The sequence below is a fragment of the Desmodus rotundus genome, chromosome 2 (assembly GCF_022682495.2).
Source record: "Desmodus rotundus isolate HL8 chromosome 2, HLdesRot8A.1, whole genome shotgun sequence".
Classification (NCBI taxonomy): domain Eukaryota; kingdom Metazoa; phylum Chordata; class Mammalia; order Chiroptera; family Phyllostomidae; genus Desmodus; species Desmodus rotundus.
In genome coordinates this window covers 100,487,857-100,502,258 of record NC_071388.1, presented here as the reverse complement: position 1 = coordinate 100,502,258, position 14,402 = coordinate 100,487,857, and the positions used below count along the sequence as shown (strand labels likewise).

The window sequence follows — 14,402 nt, the reverse complement described above, 5'->3', positions numbered from 1 at the left end:
GAGGTCCCCGAGCTTCCCACCCCCACCGTGTAGAACAAATGAAATCTGGGGCAGGTAGAAGGATTCTTGTCAGGCTTGTCAGCTCCTTTTCTTTGGGTCTGATTTGGTTGCCCGGTCTGTGCGTTTGTAAACAGAAAAAGGACTAGAACAAGAAGGAGCTGCACCTGCCATTGCTCTGGGGCCCCAGGTACACCTGCAGGAGAGGACTTCCCATCCCTTCCTAATGCTCAGAGTAGTGGGGAGCTGATCCTCAGCGCCCAGGGATTTTGCCTGGCGCCTGGGGCCAGGTGGGTGGGTTTGGAAAATCAGATCCCAGCTTTGCCTTGCACTTAACTGAAGTGTTTTCAGCTCCAGAGTGAAGAGAATGCCCTGTGGTCTGTCTGTGCAGGAGCCACAGAGAGTGGAGGAGGACCTGGAAGAGGGAGGAGGGGAGGGGTAGGAGCTGGGTCACCCTTGGTTGCTGGGGTTCTGCCAAGGGGAGAGGGCTGGCATTGCTGGGGGAGGCCGGGTTTGACAAGTAGGGATGCCAGATAAAAGTACGGTCGCTGTGCAAATACCGCATGGGACATACTTGTACTAAAAAAATTATTCACCGTCTATCTGAAATTCAAATTTAACCAAACATCTTGTCCCCCCTCCCCCATCACTAAATCTGGCTCCCTGGGGAATTCTGACCCCTCCACACCCAACCCACCCCTGCCCAGCACACCCTGTGAGCCACGCTGCAAGGGGCTCGAGGCGGCCATGGAAAACAGCAGGTCGCAGGAGTGTTTGCGCCAGTTTGTCTCCTCCTATCCCAGGCCCGTCCGTCCCTCAGTCCTCTTCGCCTTGCCCCTTTCTCGGATCGGCGAGTAGCAAGCCTGAGGCAGTGGGCCCATAGAGCCCCTGAAAACTGAGAGAGGCATCAGTGAGTGCCGTGCCCAAGGCCGGCCTTTGCGGAGGGCACACAGCAGAAACCAAGTACTATAACTTCACTCGTGGCCAAATCAAACCTGCAGCCAGCAGGCAGCCAGAGATTGGATTTCTGAAGTGCTGGGGTTTTAGAAATGCCAGCAGGAGTGAATATTCATAGGCATCTCCCCTGGGTTTCCACTTCGAGACTAGAATTCCAAGCATTCCCCTCCCTCGGGGTTGCTCCTGGTGTGGTCCTGGGACCACCTGGACCCAACCATCTGTAGGCCTTGACTTAAAAGCAGATGCTGAGGCTGCGTACTTCCAGGGCTGATATTTTTATATTGTCGGTCCCCTGAAACTCCGAGTGGTGTAAAGTAGGTATACCTTTCTCTCTCACGCACTTCGCATGTGGTTAAGTAAGTCCCACAGGGTCTGCACAGGGAAAGCCAACAAATCCTTAATGAGGCCCCTTTTTTACCTACTGTTGTGAATGGTACCTGTTGTTTACTAATTGGGTCTTTTACATAAGGACAGGGCTTATAGTTTTGCTGTGTCTGCCTCATGGGGCACAGGAAGGGGCTCAGTAATGGATCATTGCTTTTAGTGGAGAAGAGAACGGGTCAGCATTTGGACCCTGTGTCCAAGCTGTGAGGTTATTTTTCAGCTAAAAATTCCTTTTAGAAGGCTGTAAGTGGAATTTAATCAGATTTCACTGATGCCTCCTCTCCACTCACTCACTGCATTAGTATCTGCACAGGGGCCTGGAGCACAGAATCCTGCTTTTTTGGTGGGTGGCGTGCGTGCCTGCGTGCGAGTGTGTGTGTGTGTGTGTGTGTGTGTGTGTGTGTGTAACATAGGAATCTCTTTACTTTTTCACTCTTAGGCCCAATTTGCTGAAATCACCCTTCCCAGCGAGCTTGCCAGGACTCCTCCTCTTGCTCACTGCATTTTGTGTTGCGTGAATGAGAGGGTGGACTGAGGTAGAGACCCTAAGCCATTTGGACCCCTCTTGGGTTACAACTCATCACTTCACCTGGATTCTCACTGTCTGCTGCTGTTGGCCTTCTGGCTGCGGGAGGAGTCAGATTACAGCAAGAGAGGCCTGGAGGATTAGCGCGGAGATGCTGCAGCGGCCAGTTGATAATTACCATGGGAGTTCTATCTCAGAATAGATTCTGGCCCCTCTTTCTGGCCTCAGAGAAAGGAAAGGCTGCCTCTCCTCTGTCCAGCTGATTCCTCACATTCTCCCTTTTGTGGGGAACCGTTCCCAGCATGGGAAATGTGGCTCAGCCCCCACTCGGAAAAGCAAGTGGGGAGCGAGGTTGGCGGGCAGAACCCACGTCCATGGATAGGTTCTCCAGGGGGAAATCAGGCCTGCATTGTACCTAGACTGCTATGAGACTTGCACTTGCTAAAAATCCCTCACCCTGAATTGAGGCCGCAAATGTTTACTGAGTATCTTTAACTTCCTAAAGTCTGTGCTAAACCACCCAAGTATGGAGTGTGAGCAGCTTCCCCGTGAGCTGTAACATCCTTCTCTTTTAAGCAGTTAGCAGTATTCTGTCCTTTGTTGCCCTTAAAAGGTAATCACCTGTGATGAACCTGTGCATGGTAGATGAGGTCCATCCTCCATGTAATGTGCCCAGAAAAGCAATAAAAGCCTGTCCAGGCAGGGGTCGGCTCTCTCTCTTACTTGGAGAGTGGCCACGCAGCCCCTTTTCCTCCACAGGATTTCTGTAGTCCGTGTGTATTTGTATGTTGCAGCCACAACACCGGATCCTGCGGGCCAGGATCCACGTCACCCCCGACTCCTCCCTGGGTCTTATTCCTGTTTTGTTTTGTTTTCAATGATCAAAGTATACTTTACATATAGTAGTATTCGCCCTCTTTGGTGTGCAGTTCTGTGGGTTTGACAAAGCCACAAAGGTGTGTGACCACCAACACAGTCAAGCTGTGGAGCCGTCCCATCACCCAGCCCCTGATCTGTGTGCGGTCTGCAGGCTTGCCTTTCCCGCGTGGAATGTAAACGGATCACGCAGCCTTTTCAGTGTGGCTGCTTTCACTCAGCGTAGTGAGTTTGAGACTCGTCCCTGATGGATGTTAGCGATTTTCAACCTTTTTCATCTCATAGTACACAGAAACTAATTACTAAAATTCTGCAGCACACCAAAAAATATACTATTTTTTTTGCTGATCTGACAAAAAATAGGTGTAATTTTGATTCATTCACACCGGACACCTATCGTTGTGTTGACTGTTGTCGTTGCTTTATTTGACAATCTAAAGGAAAAGGGGTCAGTGCCCCTGACTAAGTAGTCAAGTGTTGCATCTTTCAAACTTCTCGTGGCACTCTGGTTGAAAATGGCTGATGTATGTTATAACCAGATTGTTCTGTTTTATAGAGGAGTTGAATCCCATAAACATACCTGCACAGATTTTCATGTGACCATAGCTTTCATTTCATTTTGGCAGCACCTGGGAGTGAGGTTGCTGGTCACATGGCGAGCACCTGTCAAACTTTACGAGAAACAGTTTTCTGAAGCCTCTGCGCCATTTTTGTTCTTACCACAGAGGGTGAGAGTTCCAGTTGTTCCACATTCTTACAAGTGCCGGGTTTGGCAGCTCTCTTTTCTCTTCTTTTCATTAAAAAATTTTATTTTATTTTATTTTAGCCTTTCTAATAGTGTTTAGTAGCATCTCACTGTTTTTAAATTTTTTCGTTTCCCAAATGGCTGATGATTTGGAGCACCTTCCTATGTGCATACTTGTCATTGTTCTTTGGTGAGTTGTTTATTTAAATCTTTTGCTTTTAAAAAATGGGGTGTTTGTTTTCTTATTGTTGACTTTTGGGAGTTCTTCATGAATTCTGGGTATAAGTCTTTATTATCGAATATGTGATTTACAAGTAATTTCTCCCAACCTGTGGCTTGTCCTTTCATTATCTTAACAGTGCCCTTTGAAGGCAAATGTTCTTAATTTTGATGAAGCCTAATTTATCAATTTATCATTTCTCTCCTTTTATGAATCGTGATTTTGCAGTTGTATGGAAAATGTTTTTTCCTAACCCAAAGTTCATGTTTTCTTCTGGAAGTTTAATAGTTTCAGGTTTTACATTAGGCCTTTGAACCCTTCTGAGTGAATTTTTATGTATTTTGTGCGACTTGAGTTAATCATATGGATGTCCGGTTGTGCTGGCACCGTTTAGTTGCCTTTATGTGTTTGTCAGAAATAAAAGTGTGATACGTGATTTGCGGATAATTCCATTCTGTGAGCTCTTTTCACTTCCTTAAAAATGTTTTTATGTTTTCAACTACAGTTTACACTCAGTGTTACTTTGTGTCAGTGTCAGGTGTGCAGCACAGTGCTTAGGCAGTCATATTCTTTACAGTGCGTTCTCCCTGATGTTTCCAGTACCCACCCGACACCATCTGTATTTGTTACAATATTATTGACTATATTCCATATGTTGTACTTCACATCCTATGACTGTTTTGTAACTACCAATCTGTACTTTTAGTCCCTTCACTTTTCTTACCCAGCCCCACCCCCGACAGCTATCAGTTTGTTCTCTGTATTTATAAGTCTGTTTCTATTTTATTTGTTTGTTTGTTTTGTTCATTGGATTCCACATATAAGTGAAATCTATGGTACTTGCCTTTCTATGACTGGCTTATTTCACTTAGCATAATGTTCTCCAGGTCCATCCATGCTATCAAAGGGTAAGATTTCCTTCTTTTTTATGGCCAAGTAGTATTCCATTGTGTAAATGTACCACAGCTTTTTTATCCACTCATCTACTGATGGGCGCTTGGGGTTCCAAACCTTGGCTATTGTAAATAACACTGCAGTGAACATAGGGGTGCATAAGTTCTTTTGAATTAGTGTTTCAGATTCTTTGGATAAATTCCCAAAAGTGGAATCGCTGTGTCATAAGGCAGTTCCATTTTTAATTTTTTGAGGTATCTCCATACTGTTTTCCACAGTGGCTGTACCAGTCTGCATTCCCACCAACAGGGCACAGGGGTTATTTTTTCTCCACATCCTCGCCAGCACTTGTTGTTTGCTGATTTATCAATGATAGCCATTCTGAACAGTGTGAGGTGATATCTCATTGTGGGTTTAATTTGCATTTTTCTGATGATTAGTGACATTGAGCATCTTTTATTATGTCTATTGGCATCTGTATGTCCTCTTTGGAGAAGTGTCTGTTCAGGTCCTCTGCCCAATTTTAATTGGATTGTTTGGGGTTTTTTGGTGTTGAGTTGTATGAGTTTTTAATAAATGTTGGATATTAACCCCTTGTCAGTTGTTCCCTTGATGAATATCTTCTTCCATTCAGTAGGTTGTCTTTTTGTCTTGTTGATGGTTTCTTTGTTGTGCAAAAACTTTTTAGTTTGATGTGGTCCCATTCATTTATAAGGAGATAGATATATCAGAAAAAATATTGTTAAGGGAAATAGAGATTTTACTGCCTATGTTTTCTTCTAAAAGTTTTATGGTTTCAGGTTTTATATTTAAGTCTTTGATCCATTTTGAGTTTATTCTTATGTATATTGTATGTGGTGTAAGAATGTGGTCTAGTTTTCATTTCTTTTGCATGTATCTGTCAAATTTTCCCAACACCATTTATTGAATAGACTGTCTTTACCCCATTGGACAGGGTATGGCAAAAGTAAGTTTACAGTTGTCCCTATGGAACATAGTACAATAATTAATAAGTAATAATACAAGGATAAACTCTGTGTTTCACATACTTACAACTGTAAACCTATTTTTACGCCACCCTGTATGTTCTTGCCTTTTTTGTCAAATATTACTTGACCATGTAGGTGTGGGTTTATTTGTGGGCTCTCTATTCTGCTTCATTGATCTATATATCTGTTTCTATGCCAGTACCATGCTGTTTTGATTAGCATAGGTTTCTAGTATAGTTTGGTATCAGGTAGCATGATACTTTGAACTTTGTTCTTCTTTCTTAGGGTTGCTGTGGCTGTTAGGAGTCTTTTGTGGTTCCATATAAATTTTTGGATTATTTGTTCCAGTTCTGTGAAATGTACCACTGGTATTTTGATAGAAATTGCATTGAATCTGTAGATTGCTTTGGTAGTGTGGACATTTTAATGATGTTAATTTTTTCTATTCATGATCATGGTATGTGCTTCCATTTATTTGCATCATTTTCAGTTTCTTCCTCCAATATCTTACAATTTTCTGAGTAGAGGTCTCTCACCTCCTTGGTTAAATTTCTCCCAGGTATTTTTTAATGCAATTGTAAATGGGATTGTTTTTTTAGTTTAGTTTCCCTTTCTGATAGTTCATTATTGGTGTAGAAAAATACAACCAATTTCTGAATATTTATTTTGTGTCCTGCAACTTTACTGAATTCATTTATCAGTTCTAGTAGTTTTTGGTGGAACCTCTGACAGATGCAGTATCATGTCATCTGCGAATAATGGCATTTTTACTTCTTCCTTTCCAGTTTGGTTGTCTTTCATTTCTTCTTGTCTGATTGCTGTGGCTAGGACTTGCAGTGCCAAATTGAATAAGAGATGTGAAAGTGGGCATCCCTATCTTGTTCCCACTCTTAAGGGACATGGTTTTAGTTTTTCCCCATTGCATCTCACTTTTGTTTTTATCATCTGGCACCTTCCTCTTGCCTTTCAAAAGATGTCTCCTAACTAGAACATTCTTTGGAATTCCCTGTGGTCTGTACCTTCAGCCTTCACCTCCTCATTTCAGTTGCTCTCCTTGTCCCTCTCTCTGTGGCCCCCAGTCACTTCTGGGGTCTCGTCCTAGGGTCTCCTTTCATAGTCACTGCATTGGTTAATACTGCAGGCCATGGTCTCTTTTTTTCCTGGACCTTCTCCTCCCTGGTCTTAGGGGCTGTTCCTTCTGAGTCATCGCTGCCTTGCCTGCTCCCAGCCTCATGTAGGTCTTTGTTCCCATACTTGGGGCTTCTCTGGCAGCCTCCTGACCCATCTCCCACTCCCTGCACTATTCTCGCCCCTGATGAATCTTGCTGAAAACGGTGTGCTCATCCTTCTGTTCTTTGGTCCAACAGTCCTTTATGGCTCCTGTTGTATAAGGATTGTGCCAGGGCTTCTCAACCTGGCATTCACATGCCACTTAGGTCTGGCGCTGTCTGCCTTTTCAGCTCCATCCTTCTTCGGACTTACTTCCTCTCAGGATCAGAGAGCCTGGGTTGTTTATTCAAGGACCCCAAGTACCTCACAAGCCTGAGCTTCCTGCATACACTCTCCAGGGAGGCCCTTTCCCATGCCTGTCAGCCTCCCCAAGTCTGTCTCTCACCCAGGCCCAGGGGGCCCCAGGCCAGCCCCAGGTCTCCTCTCATTACCCCACACTCCCTGCTGTCCCTCTTGCTGGTCTGAGTCAGTGCAGGCTTCCTATAGCCAGTTCTTGTCAGCCTTGACTACTCAGCTCCTCAACTGGATTGTCAGCTTCTGTAGAGCAGGGGTCTTCTTTCCTTGTGATGAATAGGTTGGGTTTTTCTCTGCCACATGTTTACATAAGCTGAAGATGGTAGGAGTCTGGGGCAGATGGGGTTGGGGAGTGGGCCGCGGGAGCTGTGAGGCGTCAGTACAGTTGGTAGGGTTGTTCATGTGGGTTTGCCCTTCCCTGAAGGCATCTGGGAGGTGTCCTTCAGCCAGAAAACCACGAGTTCTCGTGCCGCCGAGGAGAGAGCAAGACTTTAAGATGGGAAAGAGAAAGCGTCTTTCTGTTCACTGACTGAGGCAGACATGTTATCGGATGTCTCTGGGGAAAGATGGCGCCACATCCTGCACAGAGTCCGCGGGCCTCCAGGCCTCGGCGGGCTGACCCCCGAGGGTCACAACACCCCAGAGCTGGGCAGGGGCCAGCCTTCAGGCAGAGTGCAGACCCAAGTCCAGGCAGGACTCCCACTCCGTGTCCCAGAGACAGGCCCCTGGAAGAAGGGTGTGGGAGCTGTCTACTGGGTCGCTGCCATGCGGCTGATGTCCCAGAGGAAGTCTTTCAAGATCCAAATGGCCAAGAGCACTAGGGACCAATGCAGGGCTCCTGTCCAGGAGGTCAGAGGAGCTGAAGTGGAAGGTGCAGGGCCAGCCTGGCCTCCCTTTTACAGTTGAGGCTAAGAATTAAGTTTTTGGAGGCCTAGAAGCCTGAGCATCTTTGTGTGTCTTCTGTCCTGTGCAGCCTGCGGCGAGGGCAGGACCAGGATCAGTTCACCCAATAGCCTGGGAGCTGTACCTGCCAAAATAAATTTCGGCTAAACAGCACCTTTGTCAGTGTCTGAAATGTGCTGTGTAAACTCACTTTTGTGTGCTGTGCTGTGTTTTGTTTTTCCTTAGCTTTTCTGTAAACAGTCCTTTCAAAAGAATTCCAACCTTGTCTCTGTGACCCGAGGGGCAGTGGTGCTTTTCCACATACACATCCCGGTCGGCACAGAGAAGGGCACCAGTGAGGAGCGGGGTGATGGCGGGTGTTCGCCGGTTGGTGCTGGTGAAGAGAAGGAATGGAAGCCCAGGAAGAGGAGATGAGACCCCTGTGGGCACTGATCGCTACTGGCCAGGGACCCTCTCCTTCTGTCATTCTCCAGGGGACTTAGCACAGCGCTGGGGCCCTCAGGGTTAGCTAGTCAGTACTTGCTTCATCAGAGCTGGTCCCTGGGGAATGATAAGACAAGGCTTCTCTGCAAAAGGGCAGCCCTTTGTCCTACGGCTGGGCTCTGTCACACTTTGAAAAAACAAAATCCTGCCACCCTCCTGGAACATATTTTGCAGGCTCCTGCCACCCCCTGCACACACACAGTCAGTCACAGCATCACCGATATACCCATTCTTTTAATCTTCAATGTGATTCATTGTGATTATTCAGTGATTCGCTGTCCTAGGGCCTTCTGTACTCCATCACAGGCCAGCCAAGCTTTGGGCTTTCAGGACATCAGAGCCTGACCAGTCATGCTTGGCTACTCCCAGCTGTCCTTGGCATTGGTTTGCTGGCAGCTAGGTGTTTGCTAATATGGGGACTGGGGCCTTCTCGCCCTGGAGCTAGAAGGGTCAGGGTTGGGGCTCCAGTGACTGGTGTCCTTTGCGTCTCTCCCTCTGCAGCTTGTCTCCAATGTCCTCATTTTCTCCTGCACCAACATCGTGGGTGTCTGCACCCACTACCCGGCTGAGGTTTCCCAGAGACAGGCCTTCCAGGAGACCCGAGAGTGCATCCAGGCGAGGCTCCACTCTCAGCGGGAGAACCAGCAACAGGTGAGTAAGCACGGCCCCCCCCTGCCCCCCGCCCCCCCCCGCACGTGCACACACACACACACACACACACACAGTTGGCAGGGAGCTGGCAGGGAGCAGATGCAAGACCTGCCTCCCCACCAGCTGGGCTTGTTCCAGCTGACCAGCCCCACCTCCCTGGGTGGAGGGGCCTGCCCAGGGGAATGTTTCTCCTGGAGGGAGCCTAGCATTCCTGGCTCTGTGGGAATGCTCTAGGAGAGATTAGAGAGAGAGTTCTACCCTAAGGCTTGCCCCCTGCCTCCTCAGTGGCCCCCTGTGATTTTGCAAACAAGCCTGGTGCCCAGGTCTGGCAGCAGGGAGGGGCCCTCCACCCCTGCCCAGGGGCTGGTGGGTGGGATTGTGAGAGGCCACTACTCCCCTTGGGATGAAGGGGAGGGAGGAAGAGAGGAGACCCAAGCTGTCAGCCCCTGTGACACCCACACTAGGCCTTTCCTCTGTGCTGAGTTCTAGGGTTTGGTTGGTTCAGAGAAAGGAAGCCAGCCCGGTTTCACCCTGAACCGCACTCTCAGATGACTCCTAGGCAGGGAAGTAGGCCCATCTCAAGGGCCAAAGACTTTGGGGCTTCCTCCCAGTGACCTCAGGGCAGAGGGACGGGCCCCAGTGTGCTTCTCTTGGGTAAGGGCTGTGTCAGGGTTTCCCTCCTGTCGGCCTGGCATCGAGGGAGGGTCCTGTTTGGGGTTCAGGACTGCTGTGTCCTCTTCTGCATGTGAACCTGATGGAGGTCTGGGAACTCTGCGACAGTGCAGAGCTGCATGGCTTTTAGACTAGAGGCCCAGAGGGGGCCATGCGACCCCAGGGGAGAGGGGCAGGTCAGCGGCTGGCAGGGCTCCCAAGGACTCATAGTCATGCCCTTAAGAGATCAGGTCGCTCCAGACCAAGTCCTCCCTTTGTTCTCGTGTTAGTGTCGCCCCCAAACCTCAACAAATACTGCCCTGTGCCAGGCCCTGTGGTCGGTGTGAACGCAGAAGGCTGGCCTAGGAGCGTGGGGCCGGGGAGATGAGGCGTGGACTGCACAGTCACCTACACCCTCCTGACAGGCATGGAGTATGTGTGGTGGCCAAGTGCACGGCAGTGTCCCCCCAACATGAGGGAGGCTCTGGCTGTGGGGACGCATCTTGGGGGCGTGCTGTGCCAGAGAGACTTCCAGACAGCAAAGGGGAGGGACCTCTACGGCCGGTCACCACCTGTCTCCACCTCCCTTCTAGTCCGCTGTGTCTTGCCAGGTCACAGCTCATGCTGTCTAGTCCGGGACCTGGCTTGCTCCGCTCACTCACTCTTCTGGCCCTGGGCTCCTGGTCCCACGTCTCCAATGATGTCCGGGCTTGGCGATGTCTCCTTGACAAGCTTGCCTCACCTCTGTACCCCACTCACTCCTAAGTCCCTACATTCCTCAAAATCCCCCTTTCCCACCCCAGTCCCAGGCCCCAGCATCTCTCACCTAGAGGAGGACACCTGCCTTCTCTTTCCATGTAGGGGACTATCCCTCTCACTTCTGCACCTTGTCCTTTCTCCAGCAAAAATTAGCATTTCCCAGCTCACCACAGTTTTTCTTGCCTTGGCTGTGGCCAGGCTAGACATTCCAGCAAGCCCATAGGGGTTTGGGGGAGAAAACAGGTTTGTCATGCCACGTTCCAGGCCAAGACACCGGGGAGGGGGGTGGGGTGGGCTGAGTGAGGATGGGTTCTCCTCACCCAGCCAGATCCCAGCAGCTCTCGGGCCTCACCCTGCCCTCCATGGAAAGGGCGACGCTCTTAGGTGCGACATGAAGAGAGGCCTCAGAATTCCCCCTTGGCCACCCTCTGCTCACTCCTCCCGGCCCTCAGCCTCAGACGCAGTGACAGATGTAGGAAGGTCTCAGGAATCTGTGAAATCTTTAGTGTGCTTTCTCTCAGTCGTTCTGTACTGTCACAGAATTGTCCTTTAGTCTGTGTTTCTGTCACCAGTAACTGTTTACTGAGGGCTCGGTAAATACAAGATAGCCTTCAACAGCCATGCTCTCTGATGCCTGGGAGGGACTAGGCCGACCCTCGGAGAGCACCAACCCTCACCAGTTCACCGGTGTTTGCCTAGCACACGGCTGCCAGCTGTGGAGCTGAACAGGACACTGCTCCTGTCCCAGGGAGCTGTCTCATTGCTCAGACGACAGGGAGACATGTTAATAGACCATGGAAATACAGAGTGCTCAGGGATGGTGAGCCTGAAGGAGGGTTAGAGTGAGGATGGTCGTTCTAGCTGAGGGGCTTATGTGCAAAGGCAAGAAAAAACTACCAGAAGCTTGAGACACCTCCCGCAGTTCACTTTATCGGGAGCAAAGTGCAGATTTCAGTTCAGTGGGTGCAGGGATGGGAGCACAGAGTGGGTGGGCAGGAGCCAGATCATGGAAACCTCTAGGCCAGGCTGGGGCTTGGGCTGATCCCGCAAGCTTTCAGAGACATAGAAGGGTCTTACTCAGGCCAGCTAGGTCTGGGTTGGTAGGAGCGTGTCAGGGCAGACCAGGCACAGGAAGTGGGGGTGGGGGCAGGTGGAGGGGGAAGGGAGGGCATTGGGTTGCAGTGGAAGACAGGGGTAGGCTCAGCTGGCCCAGAAGAATCCACATTTGATGTGGCTGGTGGAACCCAGGGAAGCCTTGGGGGTTTGGAGAGGGGGGTGACATGGGTAAGGCTGGGTCCTGGAGAGACCAGGGCTGGACAGGCAGGGTGGAGGGCTGAGGGCTGAGGGCTGAGGGGAGGCTGTCTGGCCAGACAGCGTGGCCAGAATCCCACACTGGGTGAGAAGGGCACGTGACGGTGGCGGCGGATGCAGAATCAGTGGGCACAGGGCCTGTGGCTGTGGGGCATGGCTGCGTCTGAGAGGGAGAGTTCGGACAGACAGAGCTGTTTACACGGGCAGGGTCTGGGCCTTGGGGATCAGGAGACTGGGGGCATCATGGGCGAAGGCAGGGAACTTGAGAAGAAGAGCACTGGGGAGTGAAAACCAGGGGAGGTGAGTGTGGTTTAGGGTGTGGGTCAAGGTGACCAGACATTGGGCTGGCAGCCTTGGATGGGAGTTAGGGGGTGAGGTGACCACAGAGGTGCTGGTGGAAACCTCGCACCCAGGGCAGGAGCAAGCAGGACAGAGGTGTTGACAAGTTTCACCTGGGGCCAGGGGGAGGGGGAGGAGGCAGAAAAGACCCAGGAGCTGGAGAAGAGTCTTAGGGCCACAGGTGGGGCGGCCCAGCGCCAGCGAAGCTGAGTGACGGACAGGAGAGCGCAGAGCGCTGCAGGCTGAGGCTCAGATGAGAATTCCAGGGGCAAGCCTGGCGCGGGCGGTGGGCTGTGGAGGGTGCAGGGGGAGGCCACCCGCTCCGGAAGCAGCGGGACCTCTCTGAGCCAGCAGGCCTGGGAGAGAACACAGATCAGAGGCAAGGTCCAGCCCTGCACAGGCCAACATGACCCTCCCCATCCACGCTGTGGCTCTGGCCCCTCTCCCTGCTGTTCTGCTACCTCCTCCTCACAGGTTTTAGCTTGTTTCTCAAAGTCAGCGTGCTCTCTCTCTCTCCCTGGCCACTGTCCCTCACGTGGAAATGGAGCCCCCTTCCGTACCTCATTTTTATGGTCTCCATGAAGCCTTTTCTCACCTCCGCGATTCTTCCCAGCCAAGGTCAGGTACTCCTGCCCAGTGCCCCCTCGGGCCCATGACCCCTGTGAGGCTGCGAGCTTTGTGAAGGATAAACCTTGCCTGGCCAGCTCTCCGTTACAATCCCTGGCAGCCAGCACGTGGCCTGAAACATTGCAGATGCTCAACAAATATTTGGTGACTGATCAAATGGACCTCATCTAATGCCCTCAGCAGCCCCATCCCTATTTACAGATGAGGAACCTGGGGCTCAGGGAACTTCAGTGACTTGCTCAAGGTCACACAGTCTCAGGTGACATGCAGAACTCTAACCCAGGTGCTCGGCACTCCAGGGCCACCAGGATTACTTTCCCCCATGGGCGCCAAGGACCAAGAGGTGTCCCAGGGAGAGTGGGCCAGGCAGCCGTGGGAGCGGGACTCCAGCTCCACCCCCCACCACAAACACAGGTGTTAGCCCCGCGAGTTTGAGGACAGTCTGAGAGGTTTTCCTGCAGGTGTTCACAGGTGTGGAGGACTCAACCTGGAGAGGACTGCCAGAAAGGTGGAAGGAGCTGTGACAAAAGCATCTGCTTCCCTCCCCAGGAGAGGCTCCTGCTGTCTGTCCTTCCCCGTCACGTTGCCATGGAGATGAAAGCAGACATCAATGCCAAGCAAGAGGATATGATGTTCCATAAGATTTACATCCAGAAACATGACAACGTGAGGTAGGAGCGAGGCTGAGGGGCAAGGGCAGGGTGGGACGACAGAGCCCTAAAGGAGATGATGGACCTTCCCACCCTCTTCCCCTCAAGGAGGCACGGCCCAGCAGGGTGGGCTGGTGGCTTGACATGTGTGTTGTGTGGGGCAGCCCTCCAGGTCTGTTAAAGTGAATATTACTGGGGGAGAAGGAGGAGCTGAGGCCGCAGGGAGAGGAGGGAGAAGGAAGGAGGAGAAGGGAAAAAGCCGTACCACCAGCGGCTGGGGGAGCGGCTAGCCTAACAAGGGGGCTAGAAAGTACAGACGTGGGACCCACACGTCCCCACCGTCGTCTCAGTCTTCATCACCACCCAGCAGCTGCCACAGCTTCTAAGCCAGTGTGTGCTGGGCGCTGGACCAGCACTGTCCGCCTCATTGCTAATCCTGCTGACAGCTCTGCGAGGTGGGGACCCTTATCGCACCCCTGGCTTAGAGACTGAGTTCAGAATGGCTGAGACTTTTGGCCAAGGTCACTTGGCCAGGAGGGAGGGACATCCAGGTGGGTGCCCGAAAGCCCATGCTCCTTTCGTGGCATGTCTGCTGCTTCCCTAGGCAGATGCTGCTGACAGCAGAGATGTGCAAACAGATGTAGATTAATAGAGTGCAAAATCTGCCTATGAGTTCCACGGGGACGGGAAGTGATACAGTGGCCCTCATCCAGCAGGGCCCGCTAATCCTCCCATATGCCCAGAGAAGGAGCTGCGGTTTGCCTTTGAGAGAGTTTCTTTTTCCCTGGGCAGGTTTTTCAGGACCCAAAAGTCCTCTTACGCTGGTGTAGAGAGAGCCCTTTGGAGGCTTGGGCTGAATGGGATTGAGTGGAAGAACAAAATTCACACACACACACAAATGCACACCCACCCAAGG

The 14,402-nt window shown here is 50.9% G+C and overlaps 1 protein-coding gene across 4 annotated transcripts in view; it reads left to right on the top strand.

Annotated features, from left to right (window-relative positions):
- ADCY5 (adenylate cyclase 5) overlaps positions 1 to 14,402 on the top strand; it is a 149,305-nt gene that overhangs the window by 75,576 nt on the left and 59,327 nt on the right. For all 4 annotated transcript variants that reach the window (XR_008426152.1, XM_053918441.1, XM_024577927.3 and 1 more), the window contains exons 2-3: positions 9,000 to 9,149; positions 13,386 to 13,507. Coding sequence is in view for 3 of the 4 variants with exons in the window: in XM_053918441.1 (XP_053774416.1) it covers positions 9,000 to 9,149; positions 13,386 to 13,507 (272 nt within the window). In the remaining variant the exon portion in view is untranslated. The remainder of the gene's footprint in view (positions 1 to 8,999; positions 9,150 to 13,385; positions 13,508 to 14,402) is intronic.